We start from the raw sequence: 10,134 nt of genomic DNA on the forward strand, positions 1-10,134 counted from the left end.
GTAACACACACTTCTTTTCGCCAAAATCAGTGCCCAAAAGTATGTGCGCATTACATTCAAAACCAAAAGCCAAAACTCAAAAAGAAAAACGCAATACTCGGTATAAGGAGGCTAGCCCTATCGCCATCGTGATTGTTTGTTTACTTTCGCCATTTTAGTATCTGTATCGCACGTGTTCTCTCGCGTCTAGGACTCGTGTCTGCCATCTTAAGATGGAAAACGAAAAGAAATTAGACTAGGAGGCATTATTTAAAATGAAAGGCCATCACGGTGGCGGGAAAAGATAAGAATGGAGCAGCACTGCATGGCCTCGCAATCCCAGCAACCCAATGAACTTGCAAAGTTGTTTGGAAGACGACCTTCCCAGCGGCGACGGTCGCGCACTTGTACAAGCGCAAGAAGCGTAGCACCTAAAATGTTTTAGACGAAAGCAAGGATTACCTTTGTGGAGAGCAAAGAGCCATCATTGGACTTTGACAACGGTGACTAGAGCACGGTTTTATTTTTGTATTGGCGTGCGTTTCGTGAAATCTGTTTTATGAGGTATGTGCTCAGCCTTTCTTTTTTTTACCTGCGAAGTACAATTGGCATCAAGGTATTTTTCGAATATTTGAGCGCTAAATATGCCTATGCGTTGTAATCGGGGGCACATTACAATCGTGCAAACACGGTAGTCAGCCTCAAGGGGCATCTGGTTTCTGAGCTGTAGATGAGAAATTTAGCCAGCGCAGTAGAACCGCCAGCCTGAGGTTTTAATGTGCACCACGCAGTAGTGATACATGACCGCACACCGGTACAATGCTCGTCCAGATCGAAACGGGCAGGGGTGGGGATTGAACCCAGGATGAACCCAGGATCCCTGGGTTCTGCAGCGCGAGCTTTCGCTCCACGTGCTCTGAGCTGTTGTGTGCTAGCCAACGAGGTGAGGGCCTGAGAGCGATAAGAGCTGGCAGCTGAAACTGGCCCCCAATTTGCTACCTCCATGTCTAGATTTTAACTAAGTACTGCGCACAAATAATTGATTATTGATCTTTAATAACAGTACCGACGAGTTATGTTTCATTTGTTTTAAGTCCGAAATGTGCTTATACGACACAAACTCGGGCAGCTTTGCAATGGCTCCGCTAGATTCCGTCGGCCGCGGTGCTGTATTTTGGGTTTTTATCAGAACTACAGGGTGCGGCCGTAAAAATTTTCACATTTCGCACGCCTAGCAAAAATCGAATTTCAAACGTACATACCCGAAATTGGGCACACAAACGTTGTTTATTCCAAAGTGTTTTGCTTATTTTTTTCAGACGTCAACTCGGGAGTAGCGAATTATTAGAAAGATAACAAAAATGGCAGACGTGCATTTCCTATGGCCTATACCCGCCCGTTCGCCGTCTGCTATCTGATTCGCGACGCCGCTCCCAGGTGGCGCATTGAACGTAAAAACTCGGGAAACGCCACACGAAAGGCTGGTGTCGGGTGAGATAATCGCGATATAAAGTGATTTTAGTGAAATATGTGAACGATTATGCCCTTTTACTTGAAATTTAGAAACTGGCGGACGCCCTCGTTTAATAAAAATATGTTCTAAAGCAGACGAACGTGTGTCTTCCTTTTTCGTCTGCTTATCTGTTGACGGGTCCGTTCCCGGTGAAAGCTCAACTTTGGAATCAAGAGTGCCGCCGCTGAGGCATCTTGATTGTTCCTATTTATTGTTTTTGTTTCACAATCTTCTGCAGTTATTATCAAAATATTTTCCGCGCCGCCCTGCGATGCCGCAATACTCGGCAAGTGAGTGTGCCCAGGTTGTCAAGTGGTACGTGGAGCGGAACTCGGTAGCCACAGCACAGCGAAAATTTCGCACTGCATTTCATAAACGCCCGCCTTCACGCCCGACTATTTTGACTTGGGCGGATCGTTTTGTGAGTGGAGAAGACTTTAAAAAGAAGAATCCAGTCAGTGAACGTGAGAGGCTGCTGAAAAATGGGGAGCTCATTGAAGCGGTGCTTGCTGTTTTCAAGAGCGACCCGCAATTGTCAACAAGACGAGCAGCCAGGTTGTTTGGAATGCTGAAAAAAAGCGTACGACGGATTCTGCGGAAAAATAAATTGCGCCCGTACAAGATGCAAGTTGTCCAAGCCCTGCACGACGGCGACAACGTCCGACGTTTAGAGTTTTGCAAGGCGGAGTTGTTGCGAATTAAGAGCAACCCGGGGCGCCTGCAATTTCTTTTCTTTAGTGACGAAGCAAACTTTCACCTAGATGGACGTGTGAACCGCCAGAACAGCAGGATATGGGCTCGAGATAACCCTCATGCCGTGGACGAACGGCATCTCCATTCACCGAAGGTGACAGTGTGGAGTGGGATTTGGCGTGAAGGCATAGTGGGCCCCTTTTTGCCTACTTGGAGATGCTGAAAACGGAAATGCTCCCTGAGCTTGAAAGGCACCACATGACAAAAAACTGTATATTCATGCAGGATGAAGCAACTCCCCATTACGAAAAGACTGTGAGGGCATGGCTCAATAACACGTTCCCTCGGCGGTAGATGGGTCGGAGATCAGATTATATGGACTGGCCTCCACGATCCCCCGATTAAATATATGCGACTTTTTCGTATGGGGATTTATAAAAGAACTTGTCTACACGAAGAGGATCCCCAGCATCGAAGAGCTGAAAGAAAAAATTGTGGGCGCGTTCCTCGAGATCGACGATGGGATGCGCGAAAGGGCTTTCCTGGCGTACGAAGCTCGACTTCGGCTTTGCGTGTCTGTAAACGGCGGGCACATCGAATCGGCCGAACCCTAGTCGTTTAAAGGGCCACTGCAGCATCAAAGTTATTTCAAATCGCCGTGACAGAAGAGGCATATCAGGAGATGTATTTTTCAAGAATAAACAATTGAATGAACGCACAGCTTCCACTTCCTGACGGAATTTAAACTATTAGTTTCCCTATTACTTTCTCTCGTGCTGCTTGCCGCACGCGGAGATCAAAGTAGAGGCTGCTGATAGAGGTACCAATGGGAAACCAGCAAAAAGACGACTATCTCTCTCAAATACAAGCCATTTTATCACCGGCCCACCGAAACGACTCCAGCGCCGTAAATATTGCTCCAATTAATATGATTTCTTTTTTTTCTTACAAATATGTCTTGTGACATGTGTGTTAATTATACCCAAACTGTATGAAAAAAAATATACTTTATGTGTTACAGCGGCCCTGTAAAATTCAGAATGAAATGATAACTCAAAACGAACTTGTCTGCAACGGTAGCAGCACCACTTGCTATTCCAGCTGTAAATAAATGATCTCGTCGCATCATGGTGTCTTCTTGCTTGCATGACCATCTGTCAAAACTTGACTTGAAACAGGTAATCTCAACAATCGTTCATATATTTAATTCAAATCACTTTTTATCGCGATTATCTAGCCCGTCACCAGCCTTTCGTAAAGCGTTTCCCGCATTTTTGCGTTCAGTGCACCACCTGGGGACGGCGTCGCGAACCAGATAGCAGACGGCGAACGGGCGGGTATAGGCCATAGGAAATGCACGTCTGCCATTTTTGTTATCTTTCTAATTCGTTACTCCCGAGTTGACGTCTGAAAAAAATAGGCAAAAAACTTTGGAATAAACGACGTTCGTGTGCCCAATTTCAGGTATGTATATTTGAAATTCGATTTTTGCTAGGCGTGCCAAATGTGAAAGTTTTTACGGCCGCACCCTTTAGACACTACTCTCTGGGACTAACAGTATCGAAAAAGCAGTTTATCACGTCTTTTTACAGCGATGACAACAAATCTCGGCTCAGTTTTGGTTAAAAGCCTCAGGATTTGGTACGGTCACGTGCCTAGTGGTTAAACTTCTACAACACGGTGACAGCCAAGTGGGGGGTCACTTTTGCCTGGTGAACGGAATACCAGTTTATCGCTCTAAGCCCCTCACCTCATTGGTGCTAGCCCACTTTGCCACCGATCCCCTCTATGAGCTCCACCAACCACACAATGCAACTGTAAAAAGAAAAGGGGGGGGGGGGGGGGGGGGGGGCAAGGGCGGGCAAGAGGGAGAATTTTTAGACACTGAGAAAACTTCACCCGCTGCAAAAGCTTCAAAAACAAAAAGAAAAAAAAAACAGTACAAAAGGAAGCTCCGAGGACGTTTGACATGGTGTCGCGTGGTGGGAAGACGGAGACTGCGGCTAGCATCCACTGCATTCTTCATAATACACAATTCTGCAGAGGGCTTTTGGGCAAGATGCGCTACCCATTAGAGCAACAGGGAAGGAGATTAGACCGTAACCGGATCGGAATTTACAAACGAGCAGCTTCTGGCAGAGATATTGGGCACGTCCGAGGCTTTGCGTAGATGCAACGACCCCCTTGGCTCCTTCCGTTTTCCCATTAGTTGGCTCCCCACGACCTGCAGAGAGCGAGATTTCTTGTCCTGCAGCCGAAAAACAAGGTTCCGCTCGCAGGCTTTGGAAGGCTCTTTATTTTTTTTTTATTGTGACGGTCATGGGCCAAGGACGACGGGAAGGGCTTCGGTTGTTCCGCCCCCGATGTGAGCTTCCCGCCTTCGACGACGCTTCGACGTTTCTTGCAGCTTAAACGCGATCATTCAATTGTTCGAAAGACGCGCCCCGCCGTTGTCGCCTTGTCGGTGACTGTACCGTTCTAGCCTTACCTTGTTGCCTCCTTGCCCCGTTTCAGATGGTGGCTGCCGACATCTTTGGCGCCTTCCGGCAGGTCGGGTTTGCCGAGGGGTCCGAGGTGGACCACGTCGGAGAAAGGTGGGTACCGGCAATGGACCGACGTGCCCCGCGTCACGGCGCCGCCGGTATGAGCCAAGACGGTGCTTGGAGTGGGATCCGAGCTATCCGTCAAAGCGGAACTTATTATCCGAGCACTTCCGCGCATTATTGTTTACGTCTATAGGCTCTTGCGCCGTTTTATTGCATCGATGCCTAGACCAGAATGGGTTCCTTGAGATCAAAAAGTTTCTGAACCTCTGTTCTAGTAAATGCTGCACGATTCTGCAAAATTCAAAATTTAATAATTCTAAACCTTAAAGGGGTATGGAAACGAAATTCCAGCGCTCGTTTTCTAGCTTAAATGTGTTGCATGTTGCAGCATAACCTCAAAAACACCAGTCATCCGTTGAAAGGCAAAAGAAAACTAAATTTAAATCTTATAAACAATCTTTCAGTGTGCATCGGGTAGATGAGTGCAAAGCTTAGTTGGGAGGTAATGTAGCAATGTTGGGGATCTTGCTACTTAGGTCATGACATAGCAAGAAGCGTTACGTAGCCGCACAAAACATTGTAGCAGCGCCGCTCTTTGGAAGTATGCTCAGCCGTTTAAGGCAGTCATGAAACAATTTTTCAACTTTTGCCTTTTTAGCTTTCCTCCTCAACTCACGAATCGTTTATTCTACCAAGCAGATCAAAAAGATGGAAAGGAGGGAATCCCCTTTTGCTCAGACCACCCTGATTTGTGTACCTGGACATAGCCATTTTCCCCGTAGAAGATTAGGCTGTCTTTCAAAACTAAAACAAAAGTTGCTTTCCCCACCCCGTTCACCCCTAAGCTGACAGTGCTGTGGAAGCTACATGCTCCTTGGGCCAGCCACACGCTCGTCACCTGCTGAGTACTTCAAAGGGCTCAGTTGTAATGCGTTGACGCTATTGGCACCACCACAACGCTGACAACGCCACCAACGGCAAAACTCATAATCACGCCAGCCTTGCTACGTCACAAATGCGGGGAATCTTCTTTTTTGTTTTTGTTTGCACCGAATATCCCATGACGCATCATGCTTTCCGTTCGCTTCTCTGCGAGCGCTTGCTCAAGTGCACCGCTTGGAGCGAAAAATTTAGCCAGTTGTTCAAAATGCAAACGTGTGATTACTATTTACGGTTATTATCCGTCATGCTTAACTCAGTTACGAACGAAATTTGTATATGGTATTTGAATTTTCACTTTCATACCCCTTTAAATTTCAAAAATATTTTATTTTCTTTTTGATGTAATTGAAACTAGATGACCTCATTCGAGGGCAGTCTGAGTTAGAAATTTGAAGGAAAATGATAATTTCTTTGAAGCGTCCGTAGGATCTTGTCGAAGCCCATAGCGCCGGGAATACTTGCATTCTTGCTCGGGATGACTGTGAAGTCTAACCCTTTTATTGCTGTTTTTTTTTCACCGGAACACATCCCATGCCAAGATTTCTTCCTGTGTGCTAAATGCAAATTTCAAACCCAATAACACAGAACATTCTTTATAAAGTATATTTGCTTATTAAATACACATTTATTTATGGGCACAATGTTACTTAATGTCCACATGCCCCCAACCTTGGACGTTTGTCTCTCGCCATGCTTTTCGAGACGCAAGAAAGAAAAAAAAAAAAACATGTAACGAGTATACTTGGTTGTGGCACTCAAAGGGTTACGTGTTGTGAATTTCCATTTATAACCTAGTTGTAGCTGTGATGCCAAAGCAAGAAGATAATCTCGTGGAAGGTAATGGCACACTCAAACACATGGAATATTCTTTGCTAGAGTTAACACATGTGTACTAACTTACAGAGTTTGTTGACGTGGAATTTTCATTCGTGGATGCATGCAAGAAGCAAGGTAGCCATTGCTACTCCTAGCAGACGACGCTGTATCTGTGTACCGAGTGCATGTTCCAATCACAGCTGGGCGCTATCAACGTTTTGCTTCTGCGCAAGGAGCAGGCAGACTTGATCGCCATGTAAGGGGTAATGTGCAAGTTGCTAATCCAGCTAGTTCTGTTGTGACTGAGGTGCAAAAAACAATGGCTACCTTACTTGTGATTTGATTGAAGTGGGGAGCCCTTGTTTTCGTGGTTCGAGACTTTGTGCGCAGTATGGAGGAAATGTTTTGTTGCCAAGAAGTGTGTTTGAATGGATAGAGAAGTTCAAAGAAGGACGCACAAAGTGTCAGCCATAAAGAAAGAGCCGTCCGCGTCCTCAGCTGATGACGACATTGAATGTGCCTGTGAACTGATTCTGCCGGATAGATATGACAGATGCGGATAGATGAGGGCTGTGGATGATGTGACAAATCATTTGCATACCAGTCGAGGCTTTGCCTATGCAATAATTCACTATTTTAAAGAGTTTCGATTAAAATAAGCTGTCCAACCAGAATGCGGATAAGTTTTGAACCACCCTCGTAGAAACTCATCCTCTTTGTTGTAGATTCAGGGAAACCTTCCTGGAGCTTGGAGGCAGCTGTGAAGGGAGCGAAGTGTTCCGGAGGTTCATGGGGCGCGATCCCTCTCCCGAATCGCTGCTGGCTGCATACGGGCTGCAGTCCAAGCAGCCCCTCGAGCCGTGACCGCCATCTCGAGCCGATGCAGGCTGATAAAGTTACGTTGGGGTGTGTTTCCGAGGCAGATTTGTATAGTTGACAGAGCCAAATAAATTATGCTGAACATAAAATCGCTCTGCCTTTTGCTTTGATATGTTTCGGGCTGTGTTGTCTGCATAAAGAATGTAATTAGTAGACTCCCGTATATCCGAGGATTACCTGCAGATCATCCGCGGATACTTGCTGTCGACTGGCGGATGCGGATGCAGTAGACTCATTAATTCAAACTCTTTTAATTCAAACTTACTGATAATTCAAACTAACTTGCAGATCCCATATTATGTGTGTCTATGGGACGAAACTCCCGGTAATTCAAACTTTGCTTTATGCAAACAAATTTTCGGTCCCCCTCGAGTTTGAATTAACGAGATTTGACTGTAAAATGTATTCAGATTTGGCGAGTTGCGGATTAGATGCGGATGCTAGGGGTTGCGAATGCGAATTGGATGCGGATATTTGTGGGTCCAAATCTACATTTTTGCTGAGTTGACCCACAAATGTTTGCAACCACAAAGTGTAAAGTCTAAAAATAAGTGATACTATGAAGTGCATCATTCAACGTTTCACGGGAGCAAATTACTGTTAGAGAAAAGTTGCCAAATGGAAAAAAACTTGTTCTTTATGCCAGGAAAGACCCGATTCTTGCCAAAGATTGCTTCAGAGCAGGGGTTCTCAAACTGGATCCCATGGAACACGAGCTGATTTCATGGGTTCCGCAAGCGCCCAAATTGCAGTGCCCCCCTCTTTTCTCTAGTTTAACCTTCCACGGACTGAGCCATGAATTGAGTAGGCGTTGCGGGCAAAGCAACCTCGCCTTCATACTATAATGTATGTCTATATATATATGACCGTGTTTGCATGATTCAAATGCACACTTTTTCTGCCAAAAGCGGTGCCCAAAACTACATGCATGTTACAAACGAAACCAAAACTCCAATACTCGGTGTAAGGTAGCTAGCCCCATTGCCAAAGCTGATCTGAAGTCACTTCAGCAGCCACCACTTGAGTCAATCCAAGTCGTCGGGACACGGGTGACGGCGGCGACAGGCTCTCGCTAGCTGTGTCGCGCAAGTAAGAGGCGAAGTAAACCGCCACCGTCTGGCGTTCCGTCTTCGGGTGCTGAGGGTCATGTGGTGTGCCGGCAGCGCATTTCTGGTTGCCGGTTCCGCCGGCTCGGTCTCGCTGGCGATTGACCACCTGAATTTGCCACAAATCTTTCGATTCCAAACTCATAGCGAGTTCGTTTCACACGCACTGGCACCGTTCGAGTTCTCTCCCAGAATGCATCGCACTCACCGAGTGTTGCACGGAAAACTGGACTCAAACGAACTCGCCAAATGCACCGAGTGCAGAAGACTGACGCTGCCGCCATCTATGTTGTAGAAAAGGTACCGACTTCAAACCGAAACTAGCGCCTTTCTGTTCGGAGTGATGCGTGGGAATGCGAGAATGCAGTCGCTACCAACGTTTATCTACAAACGTTGGCCGCTGCAACCTGTAGTTTATAGTTGCGATGACTTCAAGCAGCTAGGCTGCCGTAAAGATAATTACAGACGGCGTAAATTTCCGCAACCAGCTGTCTACAAAGCAGCTGATTGCGATCTTTCAATTCTTATAACCGTTTACACTGAAGAAAACTGATGATGGCTGTCCGGGCAGAAGCTTGATCCGTTTGAGCATGGTATTATTCGTGAACCACTGAAAGGGTACGGCTTAAAACTATCCTGTTGGAATATCCAGCAAAACTGGGACTTTCAATTTGGATCGTCAGGATTAGATATTAGCCTTGGCGAGGGCGTCGAGAATGAGAGCTTTCTCGAACAAAATACGACGGGGTAAGTTAGCTGACGTAGGTAAATGTTAAACATGATGATGTCGCCCAATCCTCGGATAAAGTCTCCATCTTTAGCTTTCTCTGATGCTCATTGGGCAGTCAGAGGTTTCTGCTGGGGGAGTTTCGTCGAAAAATGTTAAATTTTTCACCCACACACGGATGGTGATAGCAATCTCGGGGGCCGCTGTTGCGTTTGTTCTGAGCATTTCTTTACACACTGGTATATTTCAGCGTTTGTGCGGCAACAGAGCGATTTAAAACCTGCAAATAAATCACGGGTTGTCAATTGCTTCCTTCGGGAAATAGCAGACGCTCACAATTCAAGCTCGCGTTTGATTTCATGGCCCGCGGGACGCGATATCTATGAGAAAATCTACTTTTTTTCCGGTTCGGTTCCGCGACACATCATAGCAGACGAACCCTCGTCGTCTGCTCCCGCTCCTCGCCGGCTCGACCGGAGCGAGGCATGACGGGATTGCATTGTGGCGCACTCCCGATTTTCTTGGTGCAGCGAGTGCATGCACGCGTGGGGTGTCAGCGCTGAAACGAACTCAGAGAGTGCAACCACTCGTGGAGTGCCGGCCGAAACGAACCCGTTCCACGCTGCGAGTGGGCACGCGTGGGCACGAGTGCCGTGAAACGAACTCGCTATCAGTTCAATTTGAAAATATCAATCTAGTTCGAACCTAGGGTGGTTCGCGACATCCCTAGTTACTTTTTATTTTGGCTTTAAAGGGTAACTGCAAAGAAAAAAAAATGTTTTTTTAAACAGCCTAATTGGGATAAACATGTCACAAAACAAATCTTACGCGAAAAAAAAAATAATTAGCAATAGTTACGCTACAGGACGTAATTTAGTCAGGGTCGCAACCTCTCCACATTTGAAACTCTCTCTTTCAACCCACGCAGAGAAG

The 10,134-nt window shown here is 46.3% G+C and overlaps 1 protein-coding gene across 1 annotated transcript in view; it reads left to right on the forward strand.

The window, feature by feature from the left end:
• The window catches only part of LOC8026687 (probable cytosolic oligopeptidase A), a 43,692-nt gene extending 36,235 nt beyond the window's left edge, over window positions 1-7,457 (forward strand). Inside the window, exons 17-18 of the mRNA XM_029993282.3 lie at window positions 4,700-4,779; window positions 7,215-7,457. Of these exons, the coding sequence (XP_029849142.2) occupies window positions 4,700-4,779; window positions 7,215-7,353 (219 nt within the window). The 3' untranslated portion in view covers window positions 7,354-7,457. The remainder of the gene's footprint in view (window positions 1-4,699; window positions 4,780-7,214) is intronic.
• Window positions 7,458-10,134: the final 2,677 nt, after the last annotated feature.

Source organism: Ixodes scapularis, unplaced genomic scaffold (genome assembly GCF_016920785.2).
Source record: "Ixodes scapularis isolate PalLabHiFi unplaced genomic scaffold, ASM1692078v2 PGA_scaffold6__148_contigs__length_123643588, whole genome shotgun sequence".
Lineage (NCBI taxonomy): Eukaryota > Metazoa > Arthropoda > Arachnida > Ixodida > Ixodidae > Ixodes > Ixodes scapularis.